The sequence below is a fragment of the Podarcis erhardii genome, assembly GCF_964252035.2.
Source record: "Podarcis erhardii genome assembly, chromosome: 1".
In the NCBI taxonomy this organism is placed as follows: domain Eukaryota; kingdom Metazoa; phylum Chordata; class Lepidosauria; order Squamata; family Lacertidae; genus Podarcis; species Podarcis erhardii.
This window is the reverse complement of record NC_138497.1, coordinates 49,680,401-49,706,525: the sequence shown is the minus strand read 5'-3', so window position 1 is coordinate 49,706,525 and position 26,125 is coordinate 49,680,401. Positions and strand designations below refer to the sequence as shown.

General features: G+C 40.3%; 1 protein-coding gene across 21 annotated transcripts in view; it reads left to right on the top strand.

Moving 5' to 3' along the window:
• Window positions 1-26,125, top strand: part of GPHN (gephyrin) — a 246,328-nt gene that overhangs the window by 83,643 nt on the left and 136,560 nt on the right. For all 21 annotated transcript variants that reach the window (XM_081855750.1, XM_081855731.1, XM_081855734.1 and 18 more), the window contains exon 4: window positions 10,387-10,479. In XM_081855750.1, the coding sequence (XP_081711876.1) occupies window positions 10,387-10,479 (93 nt within the window). The remainder of the gene's footprint in view (window positions 1-10,386; window positions 10,480-26,125) is intronic.

The window sequence follows — 26,125 nt, the reverse complement described above, 5'->3', positions numbered from 1 at the left end:
ATCATTTTGGCCATCCTGTTTGGGGCTGGTGAGAGATGGCAATCTGATATCATCTAGACCATTAATACTTAACAATGCAGTCCCAACCATATTTGCTCAGGAGGTGTCTCACTGAACTCACAAAGAGATAACCAATTTTGGGAAGGGATGTGGATTTTTTTCTGGCAAAGAAAATGGAAAGAATGCCTGAGAAAAAGGAAAAGAATGAGGAGGAAAGAGCTGGAGCCCTGTTTTATCAGAGTTCAGTGTTAGAAAATGAGAAGTCACCCAGTGGGTGATTAAGCAATATCAGTTAAGATAGAAGAGGATAAATGAGAAAAGGAAAATTGAGCTGAAGGTCATCTGTGTAAGGAAAAGAAAACAACACCTGGAGATAAAAAACATGAAAAGGTTTATTTATTTTGGTTTTATTTTATCTCTGTATTTGTTCAACAGTGATCTATAATTGCATATGTACTATGTAGATTGTCACCAGATCTTGTTAGATAATGCTTTATGCAAAATATTTTACAACCTTTTTTCTGGAAATTAAAATATATATATATATAAAAAACATGAAAATAGAGCCAAATAAAGAAATATATAAAGCAACAAGAAGGAAACCCAGGAAATAATCTTTAAATGGGATATACAGGCAACCCCTGATTTGCATGGTGGGTGCATTCCAGGTCATTGCATGCTTGCGTGAAATCACATGCAATTTGAACACCCCGCTCTGCCCCTGCCCCTGCCCCACCCCTGCTCTGCAAAAAAGCACTGTCTTACAAGCTGTTTCCAACATGTTACTACATCAGTATAGTTCTGTTATTTGTGAATTAATATTGAATAATTATTTTAACTCTGTTTTGTTTAAAAAAAGAATAGCAATTTTAATGTAATATCAATTTTGAGTTATATTTTCTTTATTACAGTCATTTCTTATTTTTTTCCTCTTAGAAAAATATATATATAAAATCAACTTTTCTTTTTACATCTCGATGGGGCATGGCTCTATTATTAATTCCACCCACCCACCCAAAGAATAATTCCAATATGAATAGAGACCAATTTTAAAATAAATTGATTATCTTTGCACATTTTCATAATGTTAGTAATTTTTTTAATCATTCACACGCACACAAACACACACAAAATAAACTAAAGATAAAGAGCATAAAGGAATACTGTTATAGCAGGTTGAAAGCAGCATAAGGTTGGATTTTACAGGATCATGTTCATCATGTTCAATGTAGATTTCTGCCTAAAAGACAGTTAAAAGATAGCATCAGAAACATGTTAGATATTCTGGCATATTGGAATTGCTATAACAAGAAAAGATGTGTATGTAATCTGCTTTATTTGAGCCACATCTCCAACATTTATCTGATCCTAACTTCCATATTAAATTCAATTTATAAGGTGTTAAATGCCATTGATAGAGGGTTTTAAAATAGTTCTCATTTAGATCTGTTGAAATAATATTAGAATGGAACGCCCCAAATCCAGTTCTATTTTTTCCTGGTTATTCTTAGATCCAAATCTCGTGCCCTTTTTCTCACAAATGTATCCTTGTTCTGATCCAAGTTTAACCAGACACCACAGAGTTTTGCAATTATGCCTTAATCCAAATGGGAGATAAATAGAATTTCTCATTTGTTCTCTTCCCTGATTTCCCCATGCTTATATATTAGAGGAAAAATATTTCATAGCTGCAAAAATTTCAGGAACAAATTTCAGTTCGTGAAATAAAAAGTGTCCTCCAAAGCCCCCACACACTTTCAGACAGGGCACTGAATTAGTGTTTGTTCTTTTTTGGATATTCACAAATATGGGGGAAAGCTCTACCACAGTGAAAACACGCTTGAGTATACCTACTAATAGTCTGATTTGATTTTCTGTGGCAGTATTTTGTCTGTTTATATCTTTGGATTACCAGTAGGGTTTTAGAAATGATGTGACTTGACCATCCTTGAGAAGTGCAAAGAAGAAATACTGTCAGTGAGTCATCAGAGTTCAATAAAGGTGCAGCACCAACTGAGTTTAATTTTCTAGGCTGCAATCATATGTGCACATATGTGTTGGAACTCTGTGGTGTGTCAGGGACTGACAGGGCTCCAAAGAGTGTGTGGCAGAAGCAGGGGACCAGGGGGAGTGACCCAATGATTTATGGGAACCAATGATTTATGGGGTGTCACACCACCTGCAAGGCAGGAGCCAGGGGAGGAGGGAGAGTCGGGGCAGTCCAAGGTGGAGGAGGAAGGGACGGTTTATGTGAAGGATGGGTCAGTAGATTCCTCACCTTCCCCCTCCCCACTGTCTCCTAGAACCAGGGGGGGGGCTTGAAAAGGGAAGAGCAGTGACAACTTCCGTGCAGGGAAAAGCACACAACGCAGGTTGTGAGCACACAGCCCATCAAAGGAGGGTATATAAGCTGGAGAAGAGGAGGGGCCCCACTGTTGCTGCAACTGCTCTTTTGGCCCAGATCTGTGGATAGCTCCCTGGAGGCTAGAAGTGTGTTAGCATGTGTATCCAGAGCACTGTGGAAGCACTGAAAGTGTTCCTGTTTCCAATAAAGAATTAACTATATCAGACATGTGTCTTCCTTATCTGGATGGTCCATGACACAGTGCTTAGTTCAGAATATACAAGTATTGGATTGCACTTTTTAACTTGTGTCATCAGAAAATGCCAATCAGAAAATTTAACATTTAATCATAGCTGTGAGATCATGATCCTGTGAGATCATGATTAGGTGTATTGAAAGGCTCGAGTATTTTGACTTCCCCCCTAGTAGTTTGTCCTTGGCAAATTGGCCTAATTAAGTTTAGGTGATAAAGGCAAGTAATTCCCCAGTTTTCAGCTCTGTCCAATTAAATTATTTAATTTTCAATGGAGACACAATGTACAAATATCATGCAAAACTTTATTAGCACACAATACAGCTTCATAAAGTGTAGAATCAAATTTATAACATTGTAAAACTCAAGAAGCAGCACATGAGAAATAGAAGACTGGAGAAGAAACATAACAATATGCTAATTCCTAATTTGAATTATTTGACTTCTTAACCTATTAGGCATAATAATAATAGTAATAATAATAATAGGTGAAAAAAGGGTAAAGGTAAATGACCCTTGGATGGTTAGGTCCAGTCAGAGGTGACTATGGGGTTGCGGCGCTCATCTTGTTTTCAGGCCGAGGGAGCCAGCATTTGTCCACAGAAAGCTTTCTGGGTCATGTGGCCAGCATGACTAAACTGCTTCTGACGCAACAGAACACCATGACAGAAGCAAGAGTGCACGAAAGTGCCGTTTATATTCCCGCCACAGTGGTACCTATTTATCTACTTGCACTGTTGTGCTTTCGAACTGCTAGGTTGGCAGGACAGAGCAATAGGAGCTCACCCCGTCGCAGGGATTCAAACTGCCAAGTTTCTGATCAGCAAGCCCAAGAGGCTCAGTGGTTCAGACCACAGCGCCACCCGCTCCCTATAATAATAATATTTTTATTCCGTCTGGGTTTCTGCAGCCACTCTGGCAGCTTACAGCATATCTAAAAACATAATAAAAGCATCAAACATTAAAAGCTTCCTGATACAGGGCTGTCTTCAGATGTCTTCTAAAAGTTATGTAATTCTTTATCTTCTTGACATCTGAAGGGATTGTGTGCCACAGGGAGGGCACCTGTGCTGGTCCCGGGGGGAGGTTACCGTGGGGCGAGGTCCAGGACCTGAGTCGAGGGTCAGCAGACAGCCCTCCACGGGCGAAGCGGGGTCCACAGCGAGGAGCCGGGCAAGGACAGGAACTCTGGGGGAACCGGACTGGGTCCTGGCCGAAACAGCTTTTCAACGACGTTGCTCCCGCAACCTGGGACTGGGCTGACTGGCCTGACTGGCCTTTATCTTCTCTGAGGCCAGGGGCGGTCCCGGCCCCCAGGAGACCCGCCTCTCCTGGCCTTAAGGCGAGCTCTCCTCCTGGGAGAAACCAATTCCCTCCGCCTCTCTGCCCTGAGCCTCTGCAGTTCAGGAGAGGCTGAAGGGTTACTGGACCCAGGGGGAGACTCACCTGTAGGCACTGAGTCCTTAACCACCTCCGGAGCCAGAGTGGATTCACCTGGTGCCTGCTCCTGAGGATCCGGCACAGGTGCAGGTGCTTCAGAATCAAGGCCCTGCCCCAGTTCAGCCGGCCCTGGAGGCGGGGACTCCTGTGCAGGCTGGGATTCTTCCGGTTCAGCCTCTGAATCAGATTCCCAGGCCATCACAGCACCACTACCAAGAAGACCCCTCATGGTTCCCTGTAATTTCACTTCTCACAAGCAGCTGTTGGGAGGGGGAGGCCTATTATGCTCATGCCCTGCTTATGGGTTTTCATATGTATCTGATTTGCCGCTGTGAAAACAGAATGCTGGATTAGATGGGCCTTCTTATGTTCCCATGTTACGCTTTTATGAGGTGTAGGGCATTGGATATTGGGAAGTGGCACTGGAAAAGTGTGGTGGTGGTTTAACAAGTTAGCATTCCCGTGGGGTTGCTTTTGAAGATCAAGGAACTGGTGATCTTGGAAAGGGTATTTTTACCCAGTGAGGTAAAGAGCAGGTCTAAGATATAATCCTAAAGTTGTCATCACCCACACAAATTCAAATGAACTCTCATAAATCAGAGAGAATTAAGATAATTAGTGATCTCAGTGGTAATTCTGAAGATAACGCCTACACAATAAAAGAAGCATCTTTGGTATAGAGGTTAACTGAATTCCTTTTTGCAAAGCTTACAACATTTGGTGGTGGGGACGGGGGATGGACTCTTTCATCAAACTTTTAAAACAACCTTCAGTAACCTTTCAGAGACATCAGGTCCAAGATGGAGTTACTTTGGTGTACACATACCCAGTGTTGTGTCAAAGCTGCTTTTGAAGCTCATAAAGGTTTTTTAATTGGCTTGTATTGCATCACATAGAGACTATTGTTTAGGGCGAAATATTTGTTTGTTTGTTAAAGTTATACCCTACTCTTCCTCTCAAAGGAGCCCAGGGTAGCAATCTCAAAAACTGAGATGGAAGATATATGGTCTTACTAATTGTAGCTGCTTTTGCTTTTACTAATTTTACTGACGTTTCTAAAAAGATTTTTTTCTTTTGATGGTTTACTATCTTCACCCAACATTTTGAAAGCCATGTATTTTAATTAATTTAATGTTCCATTTGGACAGGGGTGGGGAACCTGACTGCATGCCAGGAATGAGCAGGCCAAAGTGGGCAAGCAACAGGTGTGAGTTGTAACTTTATACTGTAGACTACAGTCTAGCGATGCAGGTTTATAAACTTATCTCTCCATTCAAGCAAGTAAGGAACATTGTCACATTTCGATGGGGAGTCTCTAGCGCCAGAAGAGAGACCTGGGCCTGAAGTTCCCTGCTCTTGTGCTACAAATAACTTAACAGTACAAAGATTTTGAAGGGCTGGTTTTATCCTATTAAAAAAATGTGGAGTAGAATTAAATAACAATGCAAGCATGAGAAGCTTCTTCCCTGTTTATTGTCAGGAAAGGCTATTTTACACATGAAAATGTCTTCACAGATGCAATGACTCACTTAACTGATCTGTTAGATTGCTCAGGTCCATTCTTTCAAAATAATCCATTCCATCCCGCTCTACCCCCAATATACACTCTGCATTTTGTGGCCACTGAACATGCTCAATCCTCACTGGGCTGTGTTTTGGGATGACCCGAAAGCTGTATGCCGGCTCCCTCGGCCAATAAAGTGAGATGAGCGCCGCAACCCCAGAGTCGCCTGTGACTGGACCTAACGGTCAGGGGTCCTTTTGCCTTTACCTAGCTGCCCTGCCCCCCAATCCAGTTGAAACAAACCCAAACCCTGGCACCTCCATGTATCTCAGGAGCACATTGGGGCTTCATAGCTATCTTAACACAGCGCCTCAGCTCTGGTAAGAACAGTGTTGTTTGCTTTTATTCAGGGGCTGGAAACCTCCAGTCTGTGTTCTAGTCCACAAGGCTATTTGTGCAAGTCATGCCCACCTACCCTATTTCTGATGTCATTTATGGCAGGTACAGGGCAGGTAAAGGCAAGGCTTGGCAAAAAGGGGCTTTGCAGTCACTTCTGATTGGCAGTGCCTACAAAGCCCCTTGTGCAGCACTGCTGTGCTTTTCAGTTCTTCAAGATGTGCAGAGAAATCAAATTAAGTCTGTGCATAAGTGAACATGCACTAAATCTCTTCTAGCTGATAATGAAATCGTAAGCACTGCACTAAAAGGATAAAATGTTTTCCAATGAACTTGATTGATCAATTTGAATTCATTTATTATCAGGTGTTTTGTTGGTTTGTTTGGGGTTTTTTTACAGAATCACAGTGCTCAGATATTCTTTGTATAAAAGCAACTATAGAAACATAGGAAACTGCCTTATATTAAGTCAGAACGTTGGTCCATCTATCTCAGAACTGTTTACATGGTCAGGCAGCAGGTCTCCATACAAGGTTCTCTTCTAAGCCTACCTGGAGATGCCAAAGATTGAACCTGTGAGCTTCTGAATGCTGAGCAAATGCTGTATTGATTCAAATGCTACTGAGATATTTTGACTACACACAAACATAATGTTATTGGTTCACCTTTCAAAACTTGAAGTACTATTAAGTGGGGCGATTTTAAATAGCTTTAGATGAGTTGAATGATAACTTACCAGCAGTAAAGCCAAATGCAATATTGTGGAACTTGATTTAAGGGAAAGACACAGAGGATTGGGCTGTTAGAAGTACTTTTATCCTGTAGAATAAAAAGAGGTAGTCAAATGTTACGAAAATGATGTGGGCTCATCACTACTATAAGGAGCCTTTTGAAAGCACATAAATAGCTTGGTATTCTTTTAAAGGTTGCTCTGTGTGTCTCTTTCTTTCAGTGTTATGAGTGTGAGTGTGTATATGCACACTCTGTAGCCCTGAGGGATTTCCATGAGTTTTCACAGTTCTAAAAATGACTCATGTTTTGCGCAAGGAAATTTGTTTCTATGCAGGAATAGTCCTTTCATAGAAGAAAGCGCCACTTGGTGTCTGATTCAAACACAGCAGGAATAGTCGAGGACACTAATTTTGGTTGCCCATATTAAAATTACAATGATGCAAATTTCATGTTACTTAGTACCAAAACTGCTGTGTCTTCATGTGTGCAGCTTGACAAAAACCTTCAGAATGTGTTTCCCTTTAACACTCTTAATTCTTATATGCACCATCTTCCTGTATACGTAAGAGTGTAAAATGTCACCACACTCTGCAGTTTGCTGGCTGCTAATAGGCATCCATGCCAACTGCAACATGAGGAACAGCAGCCCAGCCCAGGCAAGCTATTTAATGAAGGCGGGGGGGGTGGTAGGCATGAAGCACCTGCCCCCCTCCATTAAGCTTACAGTGAGGTTTAACTGAGGGGTGGGGAGGACCCTTCACCCAGCAACATAGCAACTGATTTCTGTGGGTGAGATGAATCTTACTGAATAACAATATTATATATCATTGAGTTAACCAATTCCACTGATAAGCAAAGGGAGGGGATGAACTATGTTCTTCCTTATTGACATATGTAATAAAATCAAACCTGCAGATGTGTAGTTTATGGGTCAAGCATGTTCCAATACCAAAAAGAAATAATAGCTCAGTTTAGGTCTCTCTAGAAATGAGACACAAAATAGATAGCAATGCAGGCTGGGGAGAAGGAATAATATAACAATTCATAATTGTATTCATTTCTTTAAAAACCGTACACCAAAATTATTAAATTATTTTTATATGGTTCCATGTTAGCTTTTTACTAAAGCACCTTGAAGAATTTGCTTCAAGTGAAATTGAAGGTGTGTGGGCTTGTGTGTGTATATAAAGAACATTTTTTAAAAGGTATATAGAAAATCATTTTCACCTTCCTAGACATGGGTCATTTAACATGGGTGTTGTTGATTGTTCATTTTCTTTAGCAGTTATAATTATTTGATCATATTCTGTTGTATATTCTGTTGTGTGTTGCTTTGATTGAGATGATGCTATAAAATGAAATTTTATTTGGTATGCAGAGCAGAACATGTTCACTCCCTTTCATTGTTGTAGACAGTTAACTTTTGTGTTTCATGTAAGTGATGGTACTGTTAACTCTTGAGGCCCCAATTATTGAAGTCTCCCTGTTGATTTGAATTTTAAGCTATCTACAGCTGTTACTAATTTAATGACAAGTAACCATTTTATTTGTGGCCTCAGTAGCAACTGAGCAATCTTCAGTTTCATCTCTTTGAAACATTGACAAATGGCCAATTCTGAGTAAAGAAATTCTGGTTAACATCTAGCTGTAAGCTATTCTTGAATCTTAGACCTATTTTCTTACATTGTAATCTATAATTGCTGTTTTAGCCTAAAATGTTCTGGAAATAATCATAGGGCTGTATATCAGATGCTTGCAACCCTGCTGAGAAAAATAACTGGCAATAAGTCATCATTTAATTTATTTAATTTTAATTGGTTGAAAATCAAATTCCCAGTAAGGGATCTAAAGTTTTTACAATTTCTGTGATGTTTGTTTTAATAAACTTAGCTTAAAGAATTTTTGAAACAAATTGTCTATGTATAGCAAGATTAGTACTTTAATGTATCTACTAATGTAGCAGTGATTAATGCTGATGTTTCTTATTAAATCATTATATTATATCACATTTTTTTCCAGACACAACCTTCCACAAAGTGGCTGACAACAGATCCAACCTAATATAATTTTAATGTAAACAAACATTCATTAAAAACAATGTAAAAAACATGTTATAAAATATTAACAAAATAGCAGCATGTAAATATCCTAATCCAGACCACCAAAGATAAAACACAGAGAGAAATAACCATTTTAAAACTCCAGACCAGTATAAATAATGGAAAGCAAATAGAAATAAGGCCTGATACAAGGGGAAGGTATGGTTGATTGTACATACCACAGGAGGGAGTTCCTCTTGTTTTCCCAATTTATTCCAGAATCTTTAGCCTTTGTCAGGGTCATGCCCCTCTAAACAGTGTATTAAACTCATGGGGAAAGAATGCTGTATAGCTCTTGGATGTGGATTGAAGAAGGATCACACTGATCTCACTTTCCCCCAATATGCTGCTCCCATTTCTTTACCCCTACCCTCAATAATGTTTGGCTAGTATGCAGACTGTGGGCCCTCCTGAACCGAGATAGTTTGATCATAATGATCAGCATCTGGCAATATTCAGATCACTCTACTGAATATTTTTTTCGCTCCAGGAAAAAAAAGACTTTGGCAGTCCCATCCACCATTGAACCCAGTGTGTTTTGATTATATGTGATTTTGGCTTTAGGTGTGATTGCAGGAATGTAACCCCAATGTAAGGGACGCGGGTGGCGCTGTGGGTAAAACCTCAGTGCCTAGGACTTGCCGATCGCATGGTCGGCGGTTCGAATCCCCGCAGCGGGGTGAGCTCCCGTCTTTCGGTCCCAGCTCCTGCCCACCTAGCAGTTTGAAAGCACCCCTAAGTGCAAGTAGATAAATAGGTACCGCTTTATAGCGGGAAGGTAAACGGCGTTTCCGTGTGTTGCACTGGTGCTGGCTCGCCAGAGCAGCTTTGTCACGCTGGCTACGTGACCCGGAAGTGTCTCCGGACAGCGCTGGCCCCCGGCCTCTTAAGTGAGATGGGCGCACAACCCTAGAGTTGGACACGACTGGCCCGTACGGGCAGGGGTACCTTTACTTTTACTAACCCCCATGTAAATTGCGGGCTTACTAGTGATAACCTTAGGACACATCTGCTAATATTACTGTACCTTTTGCTTCCTGGTAGGAAAAAAACTGGACAAAGTAGTACATTATTTTTTTTTATGAATTCCAACATAAGTTTCATTTTCATGGTTTCTACATTTTCATGTGTCATGAAATTCTAGGCTTTATGGGCTCTTGAAAATACTGTTACATATTTGTTTAGAAATTCAAGGAATCCGTTACTAATATTTCTTTCCTATGATCAGGATAGTCTATTGCTAATACTAAACAGTTTTGTTTGTGTTTTCAGGGTTGGGAACTTCGGTATTTTGTAAACCAAAAGTTTAGGCTGCTTCTTGGGAGAAAGGAGTGACAAAACAGGATGAGCAATTGTATTCTATTAGATATCAACCTACACTTGATATATTTTTGGAACTGGAAACGATTGGTATTTTAAATTTATTTTAAATTTCCTCCACATCTATTAATATCAGTGCTTTAAATGAAGTTTACTATCAATATTTAGGATTAAATTAAAGGCAATACAGTTATTCATAAAATAAAATGCACAGTTTGAATTTGCTCTGTCATTTATTTATTTATGAACATGAAAATCTGATAACATATTTCTTTGTGTGTGTGTGTTTCCCCCCCAGGAGACATTGATAGACTGGTGTGATGAAAAGGAGCTTAACTTGATTTTAACTACTGGAGGAACAGGATTTGCGCCAAGGGATGTCACACCAGAGGTGAGAGAGTTTTATCTTTAAAGCCATTTGCCTTTTGAAAATACCAATAATGTTCTTCTATATGTGATGTCTCAGAAGGAATTTGATATAATATAAAATCCCATTGCATTTCTAAAATAAACCAAAAAAAGACCTGTATTAAATAGTTCAAAAGCAAACAATTGATTTTACTTCGGTGCCATAAGGAGGCTTGTATTTGTGTGCAGGCTACTTTACGGTGTTGCTGTTTTCTCAGTTGTGTCACTTGCTGACATATGTCCATAGCTGTCAACCTTCCCTTTTTTTGCGGGAAATTCCCTTATTCCAGAGCCATTTCCTGCTGCTTCCCGCTGCTATCCCAGATTGTTATATATCCCATAGACTGTCCCTGGGACAGGTGAGGCTGCTGATCCCTTATTTTCGAGGCTGCTGATCCCTTATTTTCGAGGCTGCTGATCCCTTATTTTCAAATCTGAAAGTTGACAGCTATGTATATGTTTAACAGGGACATGGAGATTATTCTATGGAAGTTGTTTTCAAAGTACAGTATAAAGCAGGCCTCCCTAGGGAGCTGTGGATAGTTACCAAAGAAGGTGCACCAGCCCCACAATGTGTGCTTTGATTTGCCAAGGAGGATTTATGACAGCCTACTCCTATTCCACCCATTTTTGCAGTTTTTTCTTCCTTAAGGTTACTCCCACAGGAATCTTTAACTATACTATGCTTCTACTCCTTTCCTTTGGTCTGCTTTGGTATAAGGCCATAGTGAGGAAACTATCTTTCCTTGTGTTCATTAATCTTAGGGATATTCAAGCAGTTGATTTTCTCGATCCTGGCAATGTCAGGTCCCTTTCACATATGCAGTCAGTAGTATGAGAGGTGCTTCTGTGAGTTACAGCCCCACACTGCAGAGACTGTGCGGCTAGGCCAGCAAGACAAATCTTTCCCATGCCACTGGAGTCCTTTTGGGAGGGAAGATACCAATCAGATGGATAAATTTGTATGCTCACATCCTTAATACTTCTGCTCTCAGTAATGTGGGATTGTACCATGCATCCATGAATACCATAAGGGTGGCTGTATATGTTAGCAGGACCTTGGAGAATACATGCTCTGCGTATTAATAATGACTCTTCCATCAGAAAGACTAGGACTTTATTTTTTATTTCAACCCAATCCAGCTGTCAGACGTAGTCCCTCATGTGTAGTGTGTGCTTGTGGGGGGAGTGAGCAGAGACAGGATTAATCTCCATAATAGTATGATTTACTTTGTTACACTTCAAATAGTCTAAAGACACTAGTATTTTATTCATGGTGTATTGCTGTACTTTTATCAATCTTTAAAACGACTATTAGAACAAAGGTTGGCTTGAGGTTAAAAGCTTCCGCCTTGAAGATAAGCATCACTTGAATTTGGAAGCAATTGATTTATTCCTTGAGAAGTGGAGGGCATATATGCAACGGAAGTATCACAATCTAAAGCAGAGGTATTTGGGTGGCAAGCTCTCAGAATAGTTTGTGGTGTTTTTAGTTTCAGTATTGCTTTTTAATAATTTTCTGTGGCCCTGTGTGGACCAGGTTGAGGTGAATCGGAGCCACCCACAAACAGAATTGAGGTTGCTGCTTCATTGGGTGACATATATTGTTTTTTCCTAGAAGGTATGAAAAAATAAAATATTTAATTAAAACAACCACCAAGAAGGGACTAACCTATCAAAAACAGATAAAGGAAACCATGCATGTAAAGGGGGGATGGAGCAGGAAGGCAAGGAGGGGGTGGGTCTGCTGAGTTGTCCCCCCATAGCACAAGCTGCAGTTGAACAGTTGCGAGCAAACACAAGAGGGAAGGCAATGCGTAAGAACAAAGTCAGTTTCATCATACATGCCACTTAGAGTACCATCTGTGTCACATTGCTGGCACCCAGGCTCAGACAGCCTGGCAAGAGATTGGGTTGGCAATCTGCCTCATGAGACTGGCAAAGACTGGCTGTTAATGAGAGAAATTTCCATGCCTTTTGTCTGTGCCAGGAGGATAGTGAGAAAATCTCTTCCACTGTTGCCCAGGGCAAAGCTTTGTTGTAGCTTTGCCCACTTGTAGAAATATAATTTTGATAGATTTTTAAACCAGAGGTTAACTACTTGTAATTACAGTTCCCATGATCTACCAGCCTTTCTTGTGAGTGTCATTTCTAGATGTATATTCTTGCTTTGTTACAAAAAAAAAAGCAGGTTGGAAAATAAAGACAAAAAGTTGAGGAAAAATAATGTATTCAGTATGACTAAAAGTTATGACTAGCCGTAAGTGCTGCAGAGATGGAAAAATTGTTCTTAAGATTTATTTTAACTTCTGAACAAGTTGGGTCATTTAGGAATTATACCTGTAAGGACACAAATGCTCTTTAAATATTTATCTATCTTATATTTCTCTCATTCTAGATGCATTGCTTGGAGATCACTCATTTTTCCATTATGCTAACATTTTTGTGTCAAGTTTAACAGCATAATATATTTGTATCAGTGTTCAATAATATATTTGCTGCATTGGCAGAATCCAGTAAATTAAAATTTAAAAACAAGAGAGGGAGAGAATGTAGAAAAGACAAAGAACCCCTGCAAGTATTATGTTCAGAAAAGCATTGATTCTGGGATTTACTAATGAGAGGGTGGGAAGGTCCTGTGATTGATTTTGTGGATTAACTTTGAGTGTGTTGTTTTTAGAATTGACTTTTTTATCTATTGTACTTTTAAAAGTATTACTCTTGTTAGTCACTTTGAGACTCTTGTGTGGGAAGAACCACACAAATTAAACAAGCACATAGTTCGTTTCTCAGTGTATCAATATTCAATGCTCTTCTTTTAAAAATAACCAGGACTTTAGTGTATTGCTTTTTGTTAGCTACCACAAGCCAGTTTTCTCAGATATGGTATTCTGAATACTTTAGAACCTATTTGGGTTGTATGCCAGGCTGGTTGCAATTTTGAAACCTCTGTGGGCCTGTAATTTAATCATGAAATGAATTGCCAAAAGGACTCTGAATAATGTAGACTAATAGAATTGTAGAGTTGGAAGGGACCCCAGAGGTCATCTTGTCCAGTCCTCTGCAATGCAGGAATTTCAACCAAATCATACATGACATAAGACCATCCAACCTCTGCTTAAAAACCTCCAATGAATTAATTTGGTTCTTATTTTTGGTCTTTGGGCAGTTAGTAAATGAGATCTCTACCTGCACAGATACCATTTTTGAAATCCCAGTGCTCAGAATAGCCTTGAGGCCCTTACCCCTGAGTAGGGAAATCCTGTGCCCCAGCATAGCACAAGGGCGGGACCAAGGCTCTGTCAGTTTCTTTTTGACTGCTGACTAAGTCACACAACAAAAGAACTTCCTTTAGAGCTTCTGAATTTTTCTCCTCATATCTCCTCCTCAGAAGATATTTTACCAGAATCATATTTGGTTTCATCTCTTCATTGCTTATTTTGAATTTAGAATATATATCTATATTATGTATGCATTGTCTGCTCTTTTACATTTGTATTGTTGCTCTCTTCTTCTTTGTGTTTACTGCATTCCACCTGTGTTTAATTTATCTCCCTTTTTTCCTGCTTGTGTTCAACTTTAAAGTCAGTTTGCCCATAATGCCCAGCCATGATTTAGTGCCTCAAGAATGAACCCTGCCTTCTTCTCTCTCTTCTCTTTACTTTCTGCTTTGTTTGTTGCCTCTTAGATTGTGGTAAACTATAGATTGCTAGTTCATCCACACGTTAGTTTGCACTTGTCCTCAAAACCAGGATTGCAAAACAGAGTTTCAAGCTAGTTTGAAATGTGCTGTCAAGGATGCTCGCCAGCCAAAGGAATGCACATGGCAGATAGTTAACTCTTTATTGTCAAGCTGACACTTAACAGTCATTTCTATGGCTCTGAATACCCACGTTTACCAGTTTAGAGTCTAGGCAGCTATTCCCAGGTCTATGCTTTATGGAGCAGTTGCAGCAACAGGGGACCACTTCCTCTCCACCGGTTTATGAACTTTTCCCTGATGGGCTGCATGCACACAATCAGAGACTACGCCTGCGTGGAAGCTTCCTCTGCTCTTCCCTCTTCTATTCACTTCTGGTTCTGGGCGACAGGAAGCACCCAGCCCTTCACTTGCCGGACCTGCCTCTTCCTCCTCTTTTTTTGACCCATCCTGTGCTCCACCCTCCAGCTCTAAAGCTTCCCCGGCGTCACAAATCACTGCCCTCCTCTCCTGAGTCAGACTCCAGCCCCACTTCCCCTGGTACACACTTGCCAGTGTCCTGCCAGTCCCCTGGCACTGACCACCCCTTATGTTTTCTGTTTAATTTTCCTTGTGCTTCTCCAATCTGAATTTCTGCCAAATTTTCAACTTATATTTACTGTTTGGAAGTTTAACATACAGCGATCCTATGACAAAAGGCAGTGGCGGGCCGACACTCTTGATTCATCTTGGCAAGAGTAGCATATTAAGAGAAGGAAAACTCAAAAAGCAAAAATGAGGAAGCAGCAATAGCATGTGCTTTGTCAATTTTGACTGAACGTTTTCCTCCATACCTTCTGGAAGTCCATTTTACTTTCTTAACCTGATCTTGAAGCTATGTGAATGCATAGCTAAACAATCTGGACCTTAACTGATACTGAAGATGGTTGAACACTTGCGGAGAAATTAAATTTCTCAAAATTCCACTCCGTCCATTATGCACCCTTTAACAGAAGGGAGAGGATAATAGAGCTTCTTTATAAACTCCTTTGCACAACTGTCTTAGAAGATAGGTCAGTTGTGACCCAAGCTGCCACCACACCACACCCCCTATTAGCTCCCTATTAACCCCCAGGTGGGGTGAATTCTGGGAGGCCACAGCTATTACTTTGAAACAGCACAGCCTGCCCTTCTCAGCCAAATCCCTCTTGATTTATCAGAAACCACAGGACTAGCATCCAGCTGCCTACCCCACCTAAGTGTTCTGCACAGATTGCTCTTTGACCTATGAAATTCCCCCTTTTCACCTATGTAGTAGGTGGGTAGGCACATAGGAGATTCCCAGAATCCTAGAGTTTGGCATAAACACACCTCAGACACCGAGCCGAATTAAATGAAGTTTTATTAAGAATAAAAACCAAGAGATGAAAGCAGTAGATGAAGCAGAATAAGGAAAAGAAGAGGAACCTATTGGTTAAAATCTATCCAATCTGCTACTTGCAAGCAGGCTCCCAGTCTACCTGGAAAGGTGGCAGTGTTTGACATGCTGTATTGATATTCCTTATTGATAACACCATCAATTTCCCTTGCACTTTACAGAGTACAGGGAGAGATGAATGGTTTTTTTTTTAAGCAGAGCACTGGAAAGATAAAAGGTTATCAAAGTTACGTATTGTAGTTCATATGTGTAGGATGAGAAGTGCAGTACTGTATTTACATGCAGAGAGTAACAAGTTATCTAGGAAGTAGGAGAGGTGAAAGAGAAAATGAATTTAGTGTATACAGTCATACCTTGGGTTACAGACACTTCGAGTTGCATGATTTCGGGTTGCGCACCGCATTGAACCCGGAAATACTGGAATGGGTTACTTCCAAGTTTCGGCGCATGCGCAGAAGCGTTGAATTGCGACCCACGCGTGCGCAGACGTGGTGCTGCGGGTTGCGGACGTGCTTCCTGCACGGATCATGTTTGCAATCTGAGTGTTCATTGTACAGTGGTACCTTGGTTTAAGAACCGTTTAGTTTATGAACAACTTGGCTTAAGAACACTGCAAACCCGGAAGTAGGTGTTTTGTTTGTGAACTTTGCCTTGGAAGCAGAACATGTTTCGCTTCCTGTTGAGTGTGTTCCATTTGTAAATTGAGTCCCCCACTGCTATGGGAAAGCATGCCTTGGTTTAAGAAAGCTTGGGTTTCAGAACGGACCTCCGGAATGGATTAAGTTCATAAACCAAGGTACCACTGTACTGAGCCAGCTAGGGTTAATTGCATCTTGTCGCAATTGCAGCATGCTGAAAATGAGGAACTTACAGATCTAGGTACAAAACAGGCTGCAAGTTTTTATTTAAATTGAAACTTCCACCTTTTTTGGTATAAAGTGGGCTGGAAATAGGTGGTTGTTGCTGATAGCCCAACTGCTGACACAATGAACAATCAAGTTCAAATACTGAGTAATGTTAAAGGGAAGAATGATTCATGAAAGTGTGCATCTTGTCTATCCTATAACCCATTCCCATTATCCTGCAGTTGCAGTTTTCAATCCATCCCTGAAATTGACAGTCTATTTCCCACCCATTTACTTCCAAGCGACTTGCAGACCCCTCATAAGGGGGATTTGTGAAGGGTCGGCTCCTGAAATTATAGCCTCTACCTGATGCAAAACCACCATAGGTCAAATCCCCCTGTTTAAAATTAACTTTTATTATCACGCTTGTAAAAAGCCTGGAAGGCCCTCCCGGCAGATGTCGAAAGAGTTAAACCATTTTATAATTTTTTGGAGAAATCTGAAGGCAGCTCTGTTTTGGGAAGCTTTAATGTTTGATGTTGATGTTGTTGTTTCCTATATTTCCCTTGGAAGCCGCCCATAGTGGCTGGGGTAACCCAGTCAGATGGGCGGGGTATTAAAAATAAATTATTATTGTGATTAAATTATTGTAAACATGAACCAAAACAAAAGCGGATGATCATTCTGTTGAATGAATTACATAGACAACCTGGTATCTGCATAGACGTGTAAAAGACAGACACAATAGTAATTTAAGTCCTTAATCCAATAGATCTCTCCAAAGATTTCTGTGACTTTAGGGTGGCATATAAATTAAATAAATGGTTACCATACCACCCTAATTGTTTATCATTTAGGAACTACCTATTAAAATGCAAAAATATAAACACAAATTCAAAGAAACAAAAAAAATACAAATTCATATCTAGTCTATGTGGACTACAGAAAATAAAATGACGTATGAAACAGGAACAGTTCACAAAAGCTCATTAATAGAGGTCCCTCCCCCAAATAAGCAATAAATCTTAATCTTCAAAATGTGTAAAATATTGCAATAGTAATTATTTGATCCAAAAAAGGTCAATATATAAATAACTCGGGGTCTATCACAAAAATTTGCTCATGTCATCATATAAACATAGCTGTCTTACAAATTCAGACCATTAGTCCATCTGAAACAGTTTTGAACCTGGGATGTTTTGTATGCAAAGTGTGTGCCCTTCCACTGAGTTGCAGCCCTTTTTTGGCATTTAGTTGTATTGTTTGGAGGATACTCAGTATTAGAGACTATGATGGCTCCTATAGGAGGAGGTTATAGCATACCCTCCAATATTGTGTGGGTTATTATAAATACTTTTAAAAAGTTAGACCTGCCTTGTGTAACATGCTGCTGGTTGAAGTTTGCATACACATTTTGTTAGATGCTAAAAACTCCTATTTCTACATGCTTTCCCATGTCAGCTCACATCCCTAATCTAAATTCTGCTTCATGGAATTCACATGTATCCAGCCATAGACAAGACTTTAGCAGACCTGAAGACATGCTTGTCCTTTACGCTGTAGTGGAAATTATTGCTGCCTAGTAGGTGTCTCATTGCCAAGACAGAAAATAAGGGTATTAAAAAAACAAAATCTGTTTCAATATTTTCCTGGTTTAAAGCTATTGTTTTACTCACTCTCCACTCTATTTTACCTTGCTCTTCCATTTTCTTTTGTAATTTGTATAAGTCCATTTCCTATCAGTTACTGAAGGAAAGTGGTAATTGGATTTACCCTATTCCCTTGTCAGGTCTTAGAATTTGATTGAAACAGTAGAAATGTATAAATCTATCTGATATGGCTGTGAAGAACTAATATGGTCCATGGCTAGAGGAATGGTTTTCTAACTTTCTAGCTTTAGGGAATATTCCATGTTAACTTGTCTTTCAAGGAACTCAAGCACATATACTAAAGAACTGTTGTATCTTGTAGAGAATTCTGAAAAACGTTTTAGGGTGCACACTCAGTTCACCTGGCCTTTGCCCAGCCCCGTTGGGGCTCACTGTTATTCTGCATGAACTGCATGCTCAAATTGGTAGACATGAACAAGCTACTTTCTAGAGATACTTTCTGCCATTAGCTACTTCATTGAGGAAACTCATAAGCTTCTGGAGAATCCCATTGTTCCTTGGAACATAGCTTCAAAACCACTGAGCTATCAACAGTAGGTTTGAGTGTAAAATTTTGGGTCCTGGCATTACGTTTTCTGGGTGACTATAGGCAAATCACTATATTGTTGCTCAGCCCCAATGCACAGCTTTAAATGCCATTCTGATCAAATTGGGGGGAATGTTCATGTACAAAAGCAACATGCAAACCAATATAGCCCCGAAGTGATTATTACAAGACAATAAATGTTAAATACTTTGAATATTGCATACTATTTATTATTTTTATTTCCAAGTTCCCACTGTAATGAGCACCACAAGTTTTGGAATATATTTCTTTATGTTGCAGAAAAGAGAGAGAGAGTTTGTTGGGTACATATAAAGTGCATTAGGTGTTCTATCCTTGAGAACAATTTATAATGATTCTCATGGAGGTCTGTTTGTAGTGGAAATAGATTTCATTATGTATAGCAGGCAGCAGTACAGTACCATTTTCCTTGATATGCACTTGCTGTGTTATGTAATAATATGATTTGTAAATAGTAAAGGGATTAAGTTTTGCCAAAGAAAGTAGAGTGAATCAGGAAACATTATTATTAGTCTGCGGTAATCTGCTAAAAATCTCTTTTACTTCCACTGAAATTTGATTGGGGAGAAACTAGAAATTATTTTGCTGAGCAGTTTTCCAACCGTAAGAAAAATGGCTTGTCTTTATTCTTGCAAGACTTGTCCTGGTCCCCTAAGTCATTTTTACATTTTCCCCAAGCTGATAAGTCCTCATTGAGGAGACTCTTCAATGAGCACAAAACCGTAGAAGGTACACACCATTATAAATCTTATGCCAATATTTTATCTTGGAAAAATATTCTGACTTTTCTTTGAATTTACATCACATTATTACAGCAGCACACTCACAATCATCTTTCGAAACAAGCACATCATGAGAGTATTGCTGTTATGGCTAAGTCTCCATGCAGAGTAACCTGTATCAGGAATTCACCGCTATGTGTGCTTACAACAGAAGGCATTTATCCATTAAAATATAACATGACTCTTTAATTTTTTTAGCATATGCAATACACATGTATGCTAAAAAGTATGTTTAATAAGCCCTTGCTACTGACTGTGCATTTATTGGGAATCTTCAGTGGTCCCCCATACACCTTTATTAACTGTTTCCTTTTTATTCTCTGTTTCACTTGATGAGTCAACTACCCTGTTGTCCTCATCTCACCTCTCTGTGTGCCTCTCCAGTCCCATTACTTCCCATCTTCTGACTGGTACTACCCCAACATTATTTCTCCTCTATGCCATACAATCATCCTCTCTTTCCTGTGGTTCCTTCCCTACATCATTCAAACATGCCGTTGTCTCCTTTACCCTTGAACTGTTTAACGTGGTTGCATTGAGATACAGTGGTACCTCGGGTTACATACGCTTCAGGTTACATACGCTTCAGGTTACAGACTCCGCTAACCCAGAAATAGTACCTCGGGTTAAGAACTTTGCTTCAGGATGAGAACAAAAATTGTGCTCCGGCGGCACAGTGGCAGCGGGAGGCCCCATTAGCTAAAGTGGTGCTTCAGGTTAAGAACAGTTTCAGGTTAAGAACGGACCTCCGGAACGAATTAAGTACTTAACCAGAGGTACCACTATATATCTTTGTTTCCATTAGAGCATATGACATGCAGCAATTACATAACATTCAAATTAAAAAATAAAACTACAATTTTAACCATGTTAAAAAAATTAAACTACAATTTAAAAAAACACCCAGATCAACATTTCTGAATATATTGACAAAGTTGGGTCAAAGTGTATATACCAAAATTATTACATATGTGAAATGATGTATAGTAATGTGTATTGCTTAGACTGGTGACCATAAGTAAAAAGGTATTTTGTATCAATAACAGTTAGAATTTATAAGAATTTATAAGAAGGGGGAGGGAGGAGGAAGGGAAAATAAAATATGTACTTCATGCACACCAGACTGTGCTGTAAGCTATGGGTACTGTTCTACCATATGCCTCATTATTTGTGTAATCAATAAAGCCACACCAGACTTAAAATTGTCGTGTTTCTTTTGGCCTCTCACTACTTTTATTTTTTTATGTCAGTTTTTCCGGTAATGCTGTTTGCCAAATTGCATTATTTCATTGGTCCACAGTTAATAATTGCAATGATTTCTATGTTCTAGCAATAGTTGTTATTAATAGTTGGTTAATATATGTGTTATGAGCTCTTTGTTTTTAATTTACAACACATCATGACTATACATGTTAAGTAGAGAGAGTCCTAGGGTCACGGGGACTGTCTGCCTTGTTATCAAAGTTATTGCTGTAAATATATTTTTCCAGATCTTTTCAATTTTTGGATACTCCCACCACATGCATTAATATGTCCCTATAGTGGGACATCCTCCCTAACACAGCGGAGAACTGTTTGGTTTTATATAAACTAGGCACCTAGGTCTTAAAAACCAGCCAATACACAATTTTAAAAACTCTTTCTCAGGTGGTTGCCAATAGGGATTTGTACGACACTTTTGTCCACAGTGTTTTCCATGCCTCTTTTACAATTTCTAAATTCCAATTTAGTTCCCACCACCTTCTCAAATTTTGCCGCAAAATTTTTGAACGTCTATAATAGATTTATACAAATAAGACATTAGCCCTTCTTCCACTATTTTTTTTTTCATATTTTGTTGATTGTCTTATGGCTTCATTTTTAACCTGACAATTTGTTTAAAAGGACCTTAACTGGTAGCCTAATAGCCATGATATGTGAACATTTCCCAAATGAATTTGCATCTCATTAATGCAGGGGCCTAGCATGGGGGGCCCAGGGGGGCTGTAGCCCTGGGCACATGATTTTTAGAGAGTGTGAGCCAGGCACTCCCACACAGACATCCTCATCCCACCCTGCCTGCTGCTGGGGGTCTGTGGGCCCAGAGCCTGGCCTGGCCTCACTGTCACGCCCCAGCCCCCTCGCTGAATGGCCGACTGTCCAGCATCGGGGAGACTCACCCACCAAGAGCCATGCCTGGCTGCATCGGCAGCAAGGGCTGGGCTGGGCTGGTGTGGTAGCTTATGTTCACCTTCTGTACCCTGCCTTCACCTGGTATATGTGCTGGGAAACACCGCAACATTAATGGTAAGCGGTTCCATCTATGTAAAAATCTTTCAAATAATAGCATTGATTTTCATTCCACAAATCTCTGTTATAGGCTCTTTGGTGTGGGTTTTTTTTTGGGGGGGTGTTGTTGTTTTTTGAAAACTGTGTAGAACAGTACAGTGGTGCCCCGCCAGACGAACGCCTCGCAAGACGGAAAACCCGCTAGACGAAAGGGTTTTCCGTTTTGGAGGCGCTTCGCAAAACGAATTTCCCTATGGGCTTGCTTCGCAAGACGAAATGTCTTGCGAGTTCCTGCGGGTTTCCCCCCCCTTTCCCCCCCTTTTCCTAAGCCGCTAAGCCGCTTATCAGCTGATCCGCTGATAAGCCGCTAAACCGCTAATAGCGCTAATCCGCTAAGCTGTCAATGGGCTTGCTTCGCAAGATGAAAAAACCGCTATACGAAGAGCCTCACGGAACGGATTAATTTCGTCTTGCGAGGCACCACTGTAATGGAATAATGGGTGAGAGGCCTGGAATCAAAACCTCTGCCCATTTTGTCCAACTTTTGAAAGTTGTAAGTGTGAATGGATTACTAAGCCAGTGTTCTCTAATGTGCTCCATTGAGTTCCCTTATTGCCAGACATTAGGTCTGTCATGTTGCTAAGTTGACATGTGTGGTAATAGCTGTTTAGATTTAGGATTCCTCATCCTCCAACAGTTGGTTGAGGGTACAGCAAAGGTATTTTAAATGCATGGTCTGCCTGATTGAAATAGGAATATGTTTTGCTTTTTGCCATTTGGACATGTGGGCTGGTGGGATCCAAACTAGTAATGTTTAAAATAAAAAGAGTAATTTTGGAACAAGCATCGTTTTTAGTTGCAGCCAGTTGATGCATAATAGAAATTTTCATGTTACTCCAACATTGTATATCCATATTTATTGTTTTCCATACTTTGCTATAATTTGTTTCAATTATGGGTAACCTGAATGGGTAACCTAAGTATCTGAAGCTTTTTCTAGCTATTGGGATTTGTAATATTTTGGAGAAGGTTTCTTCAAGTTGCCGGGGAGTTTGAAAGAACATTACTGCCAATTTTTGAAAAATTACTTTAAGTCCAGAGACATTAAAAAAGGTATCCAGTTCTATACTCAGGGGTGGAGGAAGGGGGGTGCGGTGGGTGTGGTTTGACCCGGGTGTCACCACTGAGGGGGATGACAAAATGCCGGGCGGCACTCACCGCAGGGCCTGCAGTGCACCCTAGCCACTCGTCTCTCCTGGGAGAGACGCTGTTGCTTGGGCGCGTGCATGCTCCACGCTGCCCCAAACGGTCAGCCCGCTGCCTCCCCCCAGCTGTAGGACAGCTGAGTGGGAGGAGGCAGGCAGACTCTGGAGGCCCCGCAGTGTGCCCCACCCCTATGGCCGGCTTGCCCCGTGCCTGGGCACCCGAGCGGCTTCCTCCACCGCTGTCTATACTCAATAACTTTCCAGCATCAACTGGGCCTGGTGTACATGAAACAATATCGTCCCAAAATGTATTCCCTTCCATTGATAGTTACACCCTTTCCTGCCAGAATTGGCATAATTTCAGGGGTTCTATAATTAGAGCTTTGACCAAACTGCGGGAGGCAGTGGAAGACAGGAGTGCCTGGCGTGCTCTGGTCCATGGGGTCATGAAGAGTCGGACACGACTAAAAGACTAAACAAAAACAACAACAACATAATTAGAGCAAATAATAAAGGTGATAATTGACAACGTTGTTTTGTCCTGCATCTGAGTGGACATTTTTGTGAATCTGTATTATTTATCCTAATTGTAGCAGATGTAATTTCAAAATATTTTCCAATTAAATCATGAATGTATTAATTTATTGGAGCTGTTCACTATGAACCTTTGGCTGACCTATGACTGTATAAGCACTGCATTTTTTCATCTATTTTATGGATTTATTGCAAAATGGCTGTAGGTGGATCCATTTGAACAAATAAGTTGCCATTCTGGCCCATTTTATTGGATCTCCCAACTACTTCACTTTTAAAGTAGCTACATTAATACTTGTACTCATTTTAGCAAATAATCAATAGCGCCTTTCACCAGTCTAAACCTTTCACATTTTTGCTCCTATTAGGCAGTTCAGTTATTTTTATAATAAATCTACTTATATCACAACTTTGGGGGGAAAACCTTTTAATTTTAACCTAAAACCTTTAAAACATACATCAAGGTGTGTGTCCTCTTTCAACAGTAGAGGGCACTCCAGTACCACTGTGGGTATAGATTAAACCATAAGCATAAAAAACAAGCTTATTTTAAATGATAGGGTACATTAAAGTAGACATTTTATTTTAAATCTCATGCCCAAAATCCAAGGTATTTTCATATCGTCCAGTCCAATTGCTTTTGCTTCTGTAGAAAAGGAGTCCTTTTCTCTTTGAAACAGAATTCTAGCCTTGTATTAGTTCTGCCTTAGTTCCTGTTCATTTTCTGGGCATTTGAGAATATAGTAAACTTTCTGAAATATGTGCAGTGCTGCTTGTTCCTTGTCCTGTTCTTCTTTTTGATTGTTGATGGCTTTCCTTAGCTCTCGCATGGGCTCCTGAGCTGGATCATCTTCTCCAATGGGCTCACTATCTTGCTCTCCAAAAAATCAATAATCTCAGGTTGACATTCCTGTTCTAGAGTTGTTAATAGTTCTGCGGTTTCTTTGAGGCTGGTGGCTGAGAGTGATGTGTTTCCTTTGGTGACTACTAAACTAAAAGGAAACACCCAATAGCATCTTATTCCTGCCCCTTGCCATTTGAGTGTTATGGGGCAAAGTTCCCTTCATTGTTTCAGTGTCCAATGGTAAATCCTGCAAGACCATGACAGGGTTATTAGTCTTTCAACAGTCATCAAAACCTTCCTGATCTTATCTTTTTTATTAAAAAATGGTGGAAGCACATAACAATATCCTAGGGGCAGGGGGCTGTATTGTGCAGATGGACAATATCTTCTGGGGACAATTCCAGGGAAAGTATTATAGCTTTAAACCATTGGACTCCTCCTCAGTAAGCCCTCTCAGAACCCAGACGTGCATAACAACTATCACCTGGTCACAAATACCCATTTTCAGACAAGGTACTTGAGAGAATGGGGAAAGATTTTATCTAGACCATTTTAGGCACCAACATGACTTTGGTTGCTCTGATTCATAACTTGTGTCAGGAAGGGGGCAACACAACTAATTCCTCACATTTTTTCAATGGCTTCTGATACCGCCAGCAATTGACTGTACAATACCATGTTGCACCAGTTCTTAAAGGTCTGCACTGGCTGCCTGCTTGCTACTGAGCCAAATTTACAGGGCTGACTCCAACATTTAATACCCTACAAGTTATATCACCAAGCTGTCTGAAGGTGTGACTGTCCTGCCCATGAGCTTAGATCTACTGGGGAGATCCTTTTAATTATACCAGCATCAGGACCAGGATACCAGGACCCTGAAAGGACCATCTCAGTGGCAGTACCCCAGTTGCAGAACATCCTTCTCTTGAGCTTGTACCATCATTAGTTAGCTTTTAGCACTACCTGAAAATATTGCCCTAGATATTGGATTTTACAGATGGAAGGATTTGTGCATTGAGATCTGGTTTTTAATTGGTATATTGAAAATTTTGCTTTTGATGCATGTGAACAGAAGAGTGGGGGAGCAATCAGACAAATCAGAGAACATTTCTTCTGTTGTTTTACTTTTGGGGGTCAAAATTCCATGGCCATAAATGAATTAGAAATTTTCCCATAGGGATCAATGGAAATTGACAACCCATTATGCAAACTCTTGCCTAACGAACAGTTTCCAAGGAACAGATTGTGTTCAGGAAGCGAGACCTGCGTGTATCTTACAAAAACTTTGTGAAACTACTTGGAATCTGCAGCTACTCATATTCACAATAGCTTTCCTGATGGTCATCATTTCCACAAGCAGGCTAATGTGTTTTGTGTTCTTCACTCCAACCTAGAAGGATATAGGGTTACCGAGTACTGAATCCTGCTAAGACAGATACACTCTGGGTAAGAGGTTCCCAGATTTGATCACTGCTGAGTCTGCCTATTCTAGATGGGGTTGCACTCCCTCTGAAAGCACAGGTATGCAGTTTAGGGGAACTCTTGGAGCCATCGTTGTCCATTGAGGCCCAGCTGGCCTCTGTGGCAAAGAGCACCTATCATCAGATTCAGCTGGTATGTCAACTGTGCCCTTTATCGGACAGTGCTAAGTTGGCCACTGTGACACATGCATTGATAACCTCGTGTCTGGATTACTGTGATGTGCTCTATATGGGTCTCCCCCGATGCAGCTGGCACAGAATATTGCAGCCCGTGTGGTAAGTGGTGCTCCTTATCACACTATTGCCTCCCTTATTAGC